Source organism: Leucoraja erinacea, chromosome 20, assembly GCF_028641065.1.
Source record: "Leucoraja erinacea ecotype New England chromosome 20, Leri_hhj_1, whole genome shotgun sequence".
NCBI lineage: Eukaryota > Metazoa > Chordata > Chondrichthyes > Rajiformes > Rajidae > Leucoraja > Leucoraja erinaceus.
This window is the reverse complement of record NC_073396.1, coordinates 35889329-35905273: the sequence shown is the minus strand read 5'-3', so window position 1 is coordinate 35905273 and position 15945 is coordinate 35889329. Positions and strand designations below refer to the sequence as shown.

At 45.8% G+C, this 15945-nt stretch overlaps 1 protein-coding gene across 1 annotated transcript; it reads right to left on the bottom strand.

The window, feature by feature from the left end:
• Positions 1-5617: 5617 nt before the first annotated feature.
• Positions 5618-15491, bottom strand: mpv17l (MPV17 mitochondrial membrane protein like). The gene is given in 6 exon segments (XM_055651860.1): positions 5618-6416; positions 6508-6537; positions 12360-12430; positions 14741-15128; positions 15130-15156; positions 15158-15491. Coding segments are annotated over 6 exon segments (822 nt in total). The 5' UTR covers positions 15269-15491; the 3' UTR covers positions 5618-6221.
• Between the last annotated feature and the right edge of the window lie 454 nt (positions 15492-15945).

Genomic DNA, 15945 nt, shown 5'->3' with positions numbered 1-15945 from the left:
GCTGGAAAGGAAGTTACATCAGGAAAGAAACCACAGAGACAATTGTGAGTCGGACTGACCTGGTCCACACAGAAGGATATGGCGAGCTAAAAGAGAATGCAGGAGAAAAATATAAGCTTTTGTTATTTGTTAGTACCTGTACTTACATATGCAAAGATGGATCTGCAATTATATTGTGTATATTGTGACTTCTAAACGTCCTGAAGTAGGTTATAGCCAATGAAGCATTTTTCAAAATGGGTAGCTTTTGGAATTTGCAAACAGTAGGATTTTACAATTAACAAGAAGGAAAATGAACAGATAATTCATTTTTAATTAAGTTGGCCAGAAAATAGGAACCCCCTGCTGTTTTCAAATAGTGCCACTAGTGTCATGCATGGTGTACCTCGCCTAAGAAAAACATTTGTACCTTGTTCCATATGTAGATGAACACCTAATATCAGAACAGGCAGGATTCCGCCCAGGCAAGTCCACAACAAGCCAGCTCCTCGACCTAACGCAACATATCGAAGATGGCTTTGAACAAGGCCAAATCACGAGAGCAGTGTTTGCCGATTTGTCAGCAGCATATGACACTATCAACCACAAACGACTCCTCTACAAGATCCTTGAGATGACAAAAGATCTGCATCTAACCGAGCTAATACAAACGATGCTCATAATCGAAGGTTCTTTGTCGAGAAAGGAGGGAAACGTAGCCGTTGGCGACGACAGAAGAACGGTCTCCCTCAGAGAAGTGTTCTGGCACCGATCCTGTACAACATCTACACCAACTGACTTGGTACAGCGTTTCATCTATGCTGGCGATCTCCATATAACAGCACAGGGTACACAGTTCCAAGATGTTGAGACCACGCTGTCAGGGGCACTGGCCGGTTTATCTTCATGCTATGAGGAAAACCAGCTGCGTGCCAACCCATCGAAAACACAGGTCTGTGCATTCCACCTGAGGAACCAAGAGGCTAATGTCCCTGTCCCACTTAGGAAACCTGAACGGAAACCTCTGGAGACTTTGCGCCCCACCGAAGGTTTCCGTGCGGTTCCTGGAGGTTGCAGGTGGTTGCTGGAGGTTGCAGGTAGTGGAAACAGGTAGGGTGACTGACAAAAACCTCTGGGAACCTCCGGGAACCTCCGGAAACCTTGGGTGGGGCGCAAAGTCTCCAGAGATTTTCGTTCAGGTTTCCTAAGTGGGACGGGGCCATAACCATCAATTACACGCCACATGGTCTGGACTCCCACTAACACATTGCCCAAGCCCAGTCTACCTTGGAGTCACACTCAACCGATTCAAGGCACATGTGGAAAGGACTAAAGCAAAGGTGGGCACCTGCAACAACATATTGAACAAGCTCATCACCACCAAATGATGTGGCAACCCAGCAACTCTGCATTAGCACTCTGATTCTCTGCTGCAGAATACATACGCCTGCCCTGCTTGGGAGAGATCTACACATGCAAAGAAGATCGACTCATCCTTGAATGGCAGCTGCCATAGCATCACTGGTGGCCTCTGATCTACGGACATAAACAACATCTACCTACTGGCTGGCATCGCTCCCCCTGACATCAGAAGAGCTGTTGAAAGTACGACAGAGGGTCTGAAACAACTGACAGACGATACACACCCATTACACAAACATGTGCCCCCTCTGAGGCGGTTAAAATCCCGTAAGAGATCCTAACCAGCGTCACCCCATTGGAAACAACACCAACTGAAGCTCGCCTCCAGATGTGGAAGAACAGACTAGCCACTGTCCCTATTTCCACCAAGGTGGGCTTTTCCAGCAGCAGTGTGCTTACCACCAGGTGCTGATGAACACTGGCCGAACTGGAGATGTCTCAACCAACTGCGAAGCGGGGTTGATCAGTCAAGGGTGACAATGCACAAATGGGGCTACATCGAGTGTACAACAACCTGTGTGTGGCAAACAGACCCAGACAATGCAACACCTACTGCAATGCCCATTGCTGGATAATCCATGTACTATTACAGACCTTGCACTTAACACTCTAGTAGCGCAACGATGTGTACAGCAGTGGCGAGCCGCTATATAGCATAAGGACACTAAAGAAGAAGTCTGCATGTGAGGGGACACTGGCGACCATGGACTTGTCCCAGCAGCTCAGTCTTGACCTTGAGGAGAAGGAGCTGGCAGTCTCGGGCTTGTCCTGACGGCTCAGTCTAGGCCTTGAAGGAGGTGCTGGCTGCCTTTGGCTTGGCCTGGCTGCTTAGTCTTGACTACAGAGGAGAAGGCACAGGGATCTCAGGCTAGTCCAGGCTGCTCTAGGCCTTGAAGAGTGGGAGCTGGTGGTCCCAGGTTTGTCCCAGCATCTCAGTCATTGCTTGAGAGGAGGTACAGGCTGCCTCAGGCTTGTCCTGCATGATCAGACACTGCAGTCCACGAGTGGACAAAGTCCCTGTTTGTCTGTGGGCAGGTGCACCAGTGGATTCATGCTTTCCACACCTGCTCAGTGTTGGCCTCAAAGAAGGCACTGGCTACATGGGGCTTGTCCCGGCAGCTCAGTCTTGACCTCAAAGAAGAGGCTCTGGCAGTCTTGAGTTTGTCCCAGTAGCCCAGTCACCCTCAAACCTGCAAACGGAGAACACAGCTAGTAGAGGGGTGCCCCAATTACTCCTCACCCCTCCCTCCCCACCCCTCCACTGGAATTTAGGTGGATGAGAGGGGATCTTATAGAAAGATATTCAATTATTAAGGGATTAGAGAGGATAAATGCAGGAAAAATGTTCCCCATGTTGGGGGAATCCAGAACCAGGGGTCACAGTTTAAGAATAAGGGGGAGGCCATTTAGGACAGAGATGAGGAAAAACTTTTTCACCCAGTGAGTTGTGAATCTGTGGAATTCTCTGCCACAGAAGGCAGTGGAGGTCAATTCACTGGATGTTTTCAAGAGAGAGCTCTAAGGGTGAACAGAGTCAAGGGATATGGAGAAAAAGCAGGAATGGGGTACTGATTCTGGATGATCAGCCATGATCATATTGAATGGCGGTGCTGGCCTGAAGGGCCGAAGGACCTACTCCTGGACCTGTGTTGCTCTGAATCAAGGTAATGGCCTTCAAGATCATTTGTCAGCCCAAGTTTGAAACTCTAAATATCATATTCAGGCGTATTCTGCCGCCACCAGTGGGACCACGCAGTATGGAGATTATTAAGAACATTCATCTCTGCAAAGCATCTACTTTTTCCAGTCTCAAGGTTTCAGTTTAGGTTTAATATTGTCAAATCTATCGAGGTACAGTGAAAAAAGTGGTTTTCCATGTTATCCAATCCATTCATAAAGCGAATGGCATGTTGGCCTTTATAACAAGAGGAGTTGAGTATAGGAGCAAAGAGGTCCTTCTGCAGTTATACAGGGCCCAAGTCAGACCACACCTGGAGTATTGTGTGCAGTTTTGGTCTCCAAATTTGAGGTAGGACATTCTTGCTATTGAGGGAGTGCAGCGTAGGTTTACAAGGTTAAGTCCCGGGATGGCATGTCCATCATATACTGAGAGAATGGAGGGCTGGGCTTGTACACTCTGGAATTTAGAAGGATGAGAGGATATCTTATTGCAACATATAAGATTATTAAGGGTTTGGACATGCTAGAGGCAGGAAACATGTTCCCGATGTTGGGGTAGTCCAGAACCAGGGGCCACAGTTTAAGAATAAGGGGTAAGCCATTTAGAACGGAGATGAGGAAACACTTTTTCACACAGAGAGTTGTGGAATTCTCTGCCTCAGAGGACGGTGGAGGCCGGTTCTCTGGATACTTTCAAGAGAGAGCTAGATAGGGCTCTTAAAGATAGTGGAGTCAGGGGATATGGGGAGAAGGCAGGAACGGGATCAGCAGCCATGATCACATTGAATGGTGGTGCTGGTTTGAAGGGCCAAATGACCTATTCCTGCACCTATTGTCTTTTGTCTATTGTATACCAATACATTCAAACCAAAGTCAAGTACAATAGGTAGAATAAAGAGAATATATTCTTGGCACTGTAGCAAAACAGAACCAGTAACATTTGGTTAGAATCTGGTGTTACTGTTTTTGGTAAATTTCCAAGTTCAATTCCGTGTGGGGTAGTAGAGGTGGGTGGGGATTAGTCTGCCCCCATTGATTAAAACCCCAAAACCTCGATTAAAGTTGGTTGGCTTCAGCTGCAACGGCGAAGCACTGGAAACATCGCGGAGCGCGCGGGACCTTCCTGGGATCGCCGCTTGGAGCTCTGGAGTGCTGGGCCGCTGCTCCAACATCGCGGAGCTCCCAATGCGCGCGGCACTGACTTTAACATCGCGGAGTCCTGGGACCCTTTGCCGGGGGTCGCCAGTGCAAATCTCCGCCCAGCGCGGCCTGTGGACATCGGGATCCGCGGACTCCGGTGGAAGTTGCCCGACGAGGGGTTGCCGGCGAGAGGGCTTGAACATCGGGACGCCCGTGGCGGCGACTACGGGGTGCTCGGGAGCCCCGACCACGAGTGAACATTGGGGAACATCGGCGAGGAGGTTGACTGGACTTTGGTTCCTTCCCTCACAGTGGGGAACTTTGGTGCTGCTGTGGGGATGTTTGTGTTGTGGATTACTGTGTTCTGTGTTTTGTGTTTTTTTAATTTTATTTTTTTGTATGACTGTAAGGGAAAACAAATCAAATCAGGCAAATGTGATTAGTATAGACAGGCATCATGGTAATGAAGGAGTTGAATCTAAGGGTAACTGTACTGTAAACACTCTACCACTGTCTCACTGCCTGCAATGTCTCCTCACCTTTTGTTCAGCTTACTAGGGATATGAAAAATGCTTTATGGTTTCTTGAAATACCTGTGCCAAAAATGCTTCTTCCTCTACAGTTCATTCGGTGTCATATGCATTACTGAATACATCTATGAATGGCCATATTGTGCAGTCAAGCGGAACGCAACTAAGATTATGAAAACACAGATGGGCTTAAGTGGAGATCCCCTTATCACTCCCCTTGAGCAGCTGAGGCAGTCAAAACTCTCACTGAAAACAGCATCATGAATACTCCTAATGTGCTTGAATCTGACGAGGTCCTCTTGGTTTCATCAGCGTGTGCATTCGAATCGTGCTTTCAAAATATAAACCCCCAAAAACAGCTATACAGCCTTTTATTTGATTAAAATAAAAAAATATACTGATTGGCACTAAATATGTATATATTATTTATTTAGGGTTTAAATTGAAGTAGTCATGTATTCACCTTGAGCATCCTAGGTTTTAGCTTTGCATTTATTTGCAGGATACTGTTCTGAGCATTGCAGGCCACAGTGACGCAGCTGGTAGAGCTCCTTCACACCGCCAGAGATCTGCTGTCTATGTGGAGTTCACACGTTCTTCGTGTGACCATGTGGGTTTCCTCCAGGTGTTCCAGTTTCATCCCAAATCCCACAAAAGGGTGGGTTTGTAGGTTAAATGGTCTCTTTTAAATTGCCCCTGGTATGCAGGGAGTGGATGAGAAAGGGGGATACCATAGAACTAGTGTGAATGAGTAATTGATGGTTAGCATGGACTCTGTGGGCTGAAGGGCCTATTTCCATGCTCTATCTCTAAACTGTAAACTAAACATAAACACTGAGAGAAAATATATTCATGCAACCAACATGTGATGTTATGATTTTATTACTGATTAACAACATTCAGTCAGCTACTGGCATATATATATACACAGGGTGTCTTTTTGTTCCTTTGCATATTTGCAGAAATTAATGTAGACTTTTGTCTTGGTCTAGTGTCTTTGGGAATAACCTCCCTGCAGCAAGAAGACAAGCATGTGATCTGTAGCACACCATGGGTACTATTACACATTCCTCCATCAGTGACAGTGTGGACCCTTACATGAGATGCTCATCCCATGACTACGCCATCGCTGTTCCCTCAAATAACTCATCCTGTCATTTTTCTCCATCCCGCCACTATTCCAGCTTCCATGATTTGTGCAAATAATTATTTTCTCATCAGGGAACCTTTTCACCACCATTGTGTCTTGTTTACAAAATACACATGTACGACATAACCTTTTTGGTAATTCCACCATTGCTAAAAATAATGAGATCTGTGCTTGGTTGACCACAGTTTACTATTCCTGTTAAAAACTTGTTGAAATTTGTAATCTACTTTCAGATGGTACTAAATGTATTAAGACCCCAAAATGTTATTGTACACATGATAACAGACTGGCCTTAACATTGGTGCAACATATCTCTCTATTTATTTTGAAATATTGTCTAAGAACTTTTTCAGTTCATTCTGCAAACGTAACTTTACAGTTGTTGGACTTTTAGACGCCACAAGATCGTCGTGGTGGTGGTGCCGTAAATGGGACATGAATATCATCCACACAAACCCCCAGCAACCAAAATAGGCCATTCTGAAGAAGACTGGCACCAGGCTATAGTTGATTATCTGTGGAGAGACATAAACTCAGCATAAATGCGTGGATCAGCAGCCAAACAGGAAATGAACAATCAGCTGATGATTGCAATAAAAAACATACCTGGATAATAGACCAATAAACCATTGCAGCCTAAAGACAGAGAAATGTGTTGAGAATGAATTGAGAAATAACAATTTACGCTCATGTAATTTATATAAATTGATTATAATCCATGATTTAAATCTTTATTATCTTACTAGATGACTTGTTTAAAAAGCAATTGATAGATATTTCATTTTGAAAATGATAATATCAAGTCAAGTCAAGTTTATTCGTCACATACACATACGAGATGTGCAGTGAAATGAAAAGTGGCGATGCTCGCGGACTTTGTGCAAAAAGACAAACAAACTACAAACAGAGTCACTTAGATCTGAACAGAATTTAAAGTGCTGGAGGAACTCGGCAGATCAGGCAGCGACAGGTAATGACTGGGTCAAGACTCTTCTTCAGACTGATTGTGGGAGTGGGGCGAAAGCTGAATGTGAGAGGTGGGGTGGGACCATGTCTGGTAAGCGATGGTGGATGCAAGTGAGGGAGGTTTAACTGGAAGATGGGTGGGGTAAATGACAAAGGCAAGAGATGAAATGGAGACTAAAGATTTGAACTTTAGGCTTTAGAGATACAGCGCACAAACAGGCCGTGCGGCCCAGTGAGTCCACGCTGACCAGCGATCACCCCGTACACTCACAGTATCCCACACACTAGGGACAATTTACATTTTTCCAAAGCCAATTAACCTACAAACCTGCATATATTTGGAGTATGAGAGGAATCTGGAGCACCCAGAGAAAACACACACGGTCACAGGCAGAACATACAAACTCGGTACAGACAGCACCCGTAGTGAGGATTGAATAAGGGGGGTGGGGTGTCGAATGGGATAGTGGAGGATGGAGTTAAAGGGAAAGGGTTTCTTAAATGTGCAAGCGTAGAGACCGAGGGGTGTAAAATGAGGGTAGAAGCAATAGGTAGCAAGGTGAAAAGTAAAAGTGGCAGGCAGACAAAACCAGGGCAAAAATCAAAAAGGGCCACTTTTCAACATAATTGTATAAGGGGTAAGAGTGTTGTAAAAACAAGCCTGAAGGCTTTGAGTCTCAATGCAAGGAGCATTCGTAATAAAGTGGATGAGTTGAATGTGCAGATAGCTATTAATGACTATGATATAGTTGGGATCACGGAGACATGGCTCCAGGGTGACCAAGGCTGGGAGCTCAACATCCAGGGATATTCAATATTCAGGAGGGATAGAGAGAAAGGAAAAGGAGGTGGGGTAGCGTTGCTGATTAGAGAGGAGATTAATGCAATGGAAAGGAAGGACATTAGTTTGGAGGATGTGGAATCGGTATGCATAGAGCTGCGAAACACTAAGGGGCAGAAAACGCTGGTGGGTGTTGTGTACAGGCCACCTAACAGTTGTAGTGAAGTTGGAGATGGTATCAACCAGGAAATTAGAACTGCGTGCGACAAAGGCAAAACAGTTATAATGGGTGACTTCAATCTACATATAGATTGGGTGAATCAAATTGGCAGGGGTGCTGAGGAAGAGGATTTCTTGGAATGTATGGTGATAGTTATCTAAATCAACATGTAGAGGAACCAACGAGAGAGCAGGCTATTTTAGACTGGGTATTGAGTAATGAGGAAGGGTTAGTTAGCAATCTTGTTGTACGTGCCCCCTTGGGCAAGAGTGACCATAATATGGTTGAGTTCTTCATTAGGATGGAGAGTGACATTGTTAATTCAGAAACAATGGTTCTGAACTTAAAGAAAGGTAACTTTGAGGGTATGATACGTGAATTGGCCAAGATTGACTGGCAATTAATTCTAAAAGGGTTGATGGTGGATATGCAATGGAAGACATTTAAAGACTGCATGGATGAACTACAAAAATTGTTCATCCCAGTTTGGCAAAAGAATAAATCAGGGAAGGTAGTACATCCGTGGATAACAAGGGAAATCAGGGATAGTATCAAAGCGAAGGATGATGCGTACAAATTAGCCAGAAAAAGCAGCATACCGGAGGACTGGGAGAAATTCAGAGACCAGCAGAGGAGGACAAAGGGCTTAATTAGGAAAGGAAAAATAGATTATGAAAGAAAACTGGCAGGGAACATAAAAACTGACTGCAAAAGTTTTTATAGATATGTGAAAAGAAAGAGATTAGTTAAAATAAATGTAGGTCCCTTGCAGTCAGAAACAGGTGAGTTGATCATGGGGAACAAGGATATAGCGGACCAATTGAATAACTACTTTGGTTCCATCTTCACTAAGGAAGACATAAATAATTTGCCGGAAATAGCAGGGGACCGCGGGTCAAAGGAGTTGGAGGAATTGAGTGAAATCCAGGTTAGCCGGGAAGTGGTGTTGGGTAAATTGAATGGATTAAAGATCGATAAATCCCCAGGGCCAGATAGGCTGCATCACAGAGTATTAAGGAAGTAGCTCCAGAAATAGTGGATGCATTAGTAATAATCTTTCAAAACTCTTTAGATTCTGGAGTAGTTCCTGAGGATTGGTGGGTAGCAAATGTAACCCCACTTTTTAAGAAGGGAGGGAGAGAGAAACGGGGAATTACAGACCAGTTAGTCTAACGTCGGTAGTGGGGAAACTGCTAGCAGCACATTTGGAAAGTGGTGAAATCATTGGACAAAGTCAGCATGGATTTACGAAAGGTAAATCATGTCTGACGAATCTTATAGAATTTTTCGAGGATGTAACTAGTAGCGTGGATAGGGGAGAACCAGTGGATGTGGTGTATCTGGACTTCCAGAAGGCTTTCGACAAAGTCCCACATAAGAGATTAGTATACAAACTTAAAGTACACGGCATTGGGGGTTCAGTATTGATGTGGATAGAGAGAGGAAAAGGGGAGATGCAGCGAGACCTGGGTGTCATGGTACACCAGTCATTGAAAGTAGGCATGCAGGTGCAGCAGGCAGTGAAGAAAGCGAATGGTATGTTAGCTTTCATAGCAAAAGGATTTGAGTATAGGAGCAGGGAGTTTCTACTGCAGTTGTACAGGGTCTTGGTGAGACCACACCTGGAGTATTGCGTACAGTTTTGGTCTCCAAATCTGAGGAAGGACATTATTGCCATAGAGGGAGTGCAGAGAAGGTTCACCAGACTGATTCCTGGGATGTCAGGACTGTCTTATGAAGAAAGACTGGATAGACTTGGTTTATACTCTCTAGAATTTAGGAGATTGAGAGGGGATCTTATAGAAACTTACAAAATTCTTAAGGGGTTGGACAGGCTAGATGCAGGAAGATTGCTCCCGATGTTGGGGAAGTCCAGGACAAGGGGTCACAGCTTAAGGATAAGGGGGAAATCCTTTAAAACCGAGATGAGAAGAACTTTTTTCACACAGAGAGTGGTGAATCTCTGGAACTCTCTGCCACAGAGGGTAGTCAAGGCCAGTTCATTGGCTATATTTAAGAGGGAGTTAGATGTGGCCCTTGTGGCTAAGGGGATCAGGGGGTATGGAGAGAAGGCAGGTACGGGATACTGAGTTGGATGATCAGCCATGATCATATTGAATGGCGGTGCAGGCTCGAAGGGCCGAATGGCCTACACCTGCACCTAATTTCTATGTTTCTATGATTGAACCCGGGTCTCTAGTGCTGTAAGGCAGCAACTCTACCGCTGCACCACCGTGTCGCCCCTATATATTGCTCAGTGGAGCTGAATTTGTTAAACATATCCAAGAGGGTTTCTTGAAACAGTAAGGGGATTGTACAATCCGAGAAGGGAACATTTTGAACCAGTGTGGGGGAGGGAGGCTCTGGAAAGGAAGAAGTAAAATAATTCATTGTTCATACCGCGAGGCTAATTCTTTTACACAGAATGTGGTAAGTGACTGGAAAACGCTGCTGGGGGTGGTGATGGAGGCATTTCAGAGACTTTTGGATAGTCATATGGATATGAAAGGAATGGGTGGATATGGATTATGGGCATGCGGATAGAGTTGTCTTGGCGTCAAAACAAACAGACTTGTTCAGCACAGACTTTGTGGGTCGAAGGGTATGGTGCTCTGTGGGCCTGCCAGGTGGTATAGTAACATTATGAATGGTTAATTACATCTGAACAAGAATAATCCTGCACAATTTAATGAGATTATAGTGGGACAATAGAAATATTTTAGATTGATTGGAAATATTTTACATTTTGACATATTTTACATTTTACATTGGTCTAAGATTTCTCCAGTATGTAAGAACATAAATTAAAGCAGTGCTGCACTGGGATACCGTATTCTATCATGCACAAGGCTATTATTTTAATTTAGTTTAGTTTAGAGATACAGCGCAGAAACATGTCCTTCAGCCCACTGAGTCCGCACCGACCAGTGATCCCCACACATTAACACTACACTGCACACACTAGGGACAATTTACACTTGCACCAAGCCAAATAACCTACAAATCTGTACGTCTTTGGAGGGTGGGAGGAAACTGAAGATCTCGTAGAAAACTCACTCTGGTCACGGAGAGGAGGTACACTCCATACAGGCAGCACCCGTGGTCAGGATTGAACCCGGGTCACTGGCACTGTAAAACAGTAGCTCTACCACTGCGCCACCGTACCACCTTGCATAAACTTGCATAAAGGTCTTTCTCCACAATTCCTTTTTACTATGGAGAGGGAATGGAGGAAAAGGGTGGGGAGAGAATCGGTGCTGAAAAGGCTGAGCAGTGAGGATTCAATAAAGTGGGGTTGTGGATTTAATTGAGTGCTGCAGGATTTGCCTCAGGCAGATTATCACTTTGTTTGGACAGATTATCACGGGCTATGAAAACATTCACAGGAATGGTGTAGAAGTGATCCATAATGAGTGTGAAAGATACTTCTAGATGTGCTGGGACGCATCCTCAGTGATGTGACCTGGGGTCATCGGGTGTTTCGGGTCTCACAACATCAGACACCCTCACCCAGGCGACCCAGCCGGGGTTGATCAGGCCCCGGTTTGCGTCCCAGTAGCAACCGTCCATGGATCAGCCCTCTTAATCCAAAACCACCTAGTGGCTATCCCTGCGGCTTTGCTTGCGGATTGAATGGCCCTCTTCTTTGCCAGCCGCGTAATGCCCAACTGATTGAGGACTTTGCACAGTGAGTGCCCTGCAAAGCCTCTACAGCTCACCTCTATGGGGGGGGGGGGGGGGGGGGGGGGGGGGGGGGGGGGGAAGAAATGAAGAGGCAGAGACAGTGGGCTGTGGGAGAGCTGGGAAGGGGAGGGGAACGAGGGGAGAAAGCAAGGACTTGAAATTAGAGGTCAATGTTCATACTGCTGGGGTGTAAACTACCCAAGCGAAATATGAGGTGCTGCTCCTCCAATTTGTGGTAGGGCTCACTCTGGCCATGGAGGAGACACAGGGCAGAGAGGTCGGATTCAGAATGGGAGGGGGAGTTGAAGTGCTGAGCCACCGGGAGATTAGGTTGGTTAGTGCAAACTCTGTGGAGGTGTTGGGCGAAGCGATTGCCAAACCTTCTGTGATTGTGTTCTTTGCTAAAGATTCTGGCACAGCATATAAAAATGTTGCATTATGAATTAGAATTTAAAGGCCAGTGATTTCCCAATCTCATCTTGAATTCATGAAAATATTAATTACATATCGTACTACACGTTAATGATGACAGACTGTAATGAGAGGAGAGGAGAAAGATAAGAAAATTATTAACCTTTGGAAAAAAGAAATTGTCAAAAAGAGATGAATGTGACCAAAATGTTAGGGAAGATTGAGAGGGATAAGGGCCAAACGTGGGTAAACGGGATTCTCTTTGATGGAGCATCATGGTCAGCATGGATGAGGTGGGCTGAAGGGCCTGTTGTAGAGATGTATGACTCTATGATACGTCAGTTCTTTGACTCAATCCATGCTAAGCTGTTTCATGGACCAGCTCTTCCTGCTTACCTTCTCCGTGCTCCAGAATTTGTCCTTCCAATCTGCAAAGATATCTTGTTTCCCATCCAGAATACTCATACCTGAGCAAAAATACAAGAAGACAAGCACAAGGAACAGTTGTATAAACAGTTTAGAAACTCCTCCGGTTTTCTTTTTAGGAAATTGTCACTACGTTGAATATTATGCAGAGAAGGAACTACAAATGCTGGAGGTCTGACATCACAATTCAAAATGGTGGAATTCTTTAATAGCTTTTGTGGAGAGAGGAATAGATCAGGTTGATGAACTCCCGACAGATAGTACATTGAGAAGAAAGGGAGAAGGGTTGGTGAGGACAAAAATGAGACTCCCTGCTGGCTGGAGATCAGGTTGATGCCACATGAGCTGTAGTGGCTGAGAGGGGTGATTACAGTGGAGGAAGGAATTGCAGATGCTGGTTTAAACCAAAGATAGATGCAAAATGCTGGCGTAACTCAGCGGGTTTCTCGGGTTAGAAGGAATGGGTGATGTTTCGGGTGGGAGCCCTTCTTCAGACTTAAGGCAGTGTCTAACAAAAGTATGAGGGATATAAAAAGGAGAAAAATGACATCTAAAATATCAGCAAAGGGAGACAGGAATGGTGCATAGATGAGGTACACGACCTAATAGATGATTATTGCCATTTAGTTCTGATAGAGATGCTGCCTCACAGCGTCAGAGACCTGGGTTCCATCCTAGCTTGCCGTGCTGTCTGTGTGGAGTTTGCACACTCTCTCTGTGACTCTGTGGGTTTCCTCCGGCTGTTCCGGTTTCCTCTGGTGTTTCCACGATGTTACCACATTAATTGGCCACAGTAAAACACAGGTGAGCGATGAAGTGGGATGTTTGGGAAGTGTGGGGATGGTGCAGGGAGTGGAGGGCAGTGAGTGCAGAAGGTTGTTGATGGTTGATGGGCGCTGGAACTCTGGTGTTGAATCCCAGAGGCTGCGATGTGTCGAGGGGAGGTGAACATAGCATAGAAACATAGAAAATAGGTGCAGGAGTAGGCCATTCGGCCCTTCGAACCTGCACTGCCATTCAATATGATCATGGCTGATCATCCAACTCAGTATCCTGTACCTGCCTTCTCTCCATACCCCCTGATCCCTTTAGCCACAAGGACCACATCTAACTCCCTCTTAAATATAGCCAACGAACTGGCCTCAACTACCTTCTGCGGGAGAAAATTCCAGAGATTCACCACTCTCTGTGTGAAAAATGTTTTCCTCATCTCAGTCCTAAAAGATTTCCCCCTTAACCTTAAACTGTGACCCTTTGTTCTGGACTTTCCCAACATCGGGAACAATCTTCCTGCATCTAGCCACATGCATCTAGAACGAGGAAGAAAACAGCTAGATTAGACTGACAATAGACAATAGGTGCAGGTGTAGGCCATTCGGCCCTTCGAGCCTGCACCGTCATTCACTGTGATCATGGCTGATCATCCCCAATCAGTACCCTGTTCCTGCCTTCTCCCCATCCATATCCCCAGACTCCACTATCTTTAAGAGCTCAATCTAACTCTCTCTTGAAAGCATCCAGAGAACCAGCCTCCACTACCTTCTGAGGCTGAAAATTCCAGATTCCCAACCCTCTGTGTGAAAATGTTTTTCCTCATCTCCGTTCTAAATGGCTTATCCCTTATTTTTAAACTATGGCCCCTGGTTCTGGACTCTGAGAGTGGAATTAAAGTAACAGGCGCTGACTGGTAACCTGCACCCCGCTCAGTTATAATAACCTGTATACTTGTCTGTCTACTATTTTACCTTCGGTGTTAATATTAACACCCAATTAAATGATTTACAAGATCTGTTTTAAAATAATGGCAACACAGCCAGTCATGCAAACTGATTTTGCTGCCAGGATATTTTAGTGATGTCAGTAGTTTAAGGAAATGTGAGAAGATTTGGTGTACTTATTTCTGCCAGAGTGGTTCACGCTCATATACATTTCAAAACAGACCCTAAAGAAGGGTCTCGACCCGAAACATCACTCATTCCTTCTCTCCAGAGATGCTGCCTGACCCGCTGAGTTACTCCAACATGTGTTTATCTTCGGTGTAAACCAGCATCTGCAGTTCCTTCCTGTTTATTTGAATGGTTGGATTAATAGATATGTTAATCACTTGGATAGAGAACAAAAGCTGGAGTCACTCAGCTGGTCAGGCGGCATCTCTGGAGGAAATGGACAGGTGACATTTCGGGTGGAGACCCTTCCGAATCATTTGGTTGAGGTTTAGCTTCGTCCAGTTACATTGTCGACAAGTGGGGGGCATGTATGAATCATGCCTTGTCCACGATCCCCGCGGGGCAGGCAGGCAGGCAGGGTGGCACATACTAAACTATACTATACATACATACATACATACATACCTATGTAGTAGGCACTGATGCCGGTGGGGGTGGCGATCAGCTGGTCGCACACCAGTTTGCGCAGGACGTTGCCCATGCTGGCGCCGGGGAATACGTTCTCCATGGCCTTCAGCCACAGGTAGACGAAGTTGCCGTGGAAAGTCAGCGCCAGAGTGGTGACATTCCGTGTCCGTTTCAAGTCCAGCGGTTCCTTCTTGAACAGATTCTGTTGGGCCACGTCCCCAGCTGTGAAGGCAGTGGCGTACATGGCGACGTTGGAGATCCAAGGGAACCTTCTGATCTTGGACGCCACCAGTTTCCACATCGGTCCCCGCCAGCGCCAAGACGCCGCTTCCTTTTGTAACCCAACCCCGGCGGCTCTCAGCAAGGTGGAGAGAGAGAGAGAGAGAGCTAGCTAGCTCCTGCTGAACCAAGCCGCTGGGCGGGTGCAGAGCGGCCGACGGCAGCGTCTCGCATGGAAGAGCTTGCGTCGGAATTGCCTTTGTTGATGGTCACAGTCCAGACACACACGCCACAGGTTCCACGCATTGTGGCATTGGCGTGGTTGCAGACACGGTCCCACACGGAAGTCACCTACACTCTCTCTCTCAGCCGGAGTCACTGGCAAACATCTCAACTGTGTCCATGGCCATGGTTTACCAATCTCCCAGTCGCGCCTGTCACCCGCCGCTTCCAATCAAAGATGCTAGAGGACCATTCCTTCCAAGCCTTGCAACCCGAGGAATGCTAGTGGCGGGGATAGGGGCATTGGGTTATAGTTTAATCTAGATATACTTGGAGTCGTTAATTCGATCTAAGAGCCACAACGTTAAAATGTTTCATTCGGGAGTAACTTAGATTAAAGGGAAGGTACACAAAAATGCTGGAGAAACTCAGCGGGTGGAGCGAAGGAAATAGGCGACGTTTCGGGCCGAAACCCTTCTTCAGACTGATTAAAGGGATATGCTACCCATTCAATTTATTATGTATGACATTACGCGCTGCATCACATTGCAATGCCCATATGCTTGTTGTCACCTATTCTTAGCTAACAATGAACTATTCAACATTTCCTTGATCCACGTCTCTTTTGATGTCTCGTTTTCACACCTTACCCTTATCACTGTGTCCTCCTTTCCCATGACTCTCAGTTTGAAGAAGGGTCTCGACCCGAAACGTCACCCATTCCTTCTCTCCAGAGATGCTGCCTGTCCCGCTGAGTTACT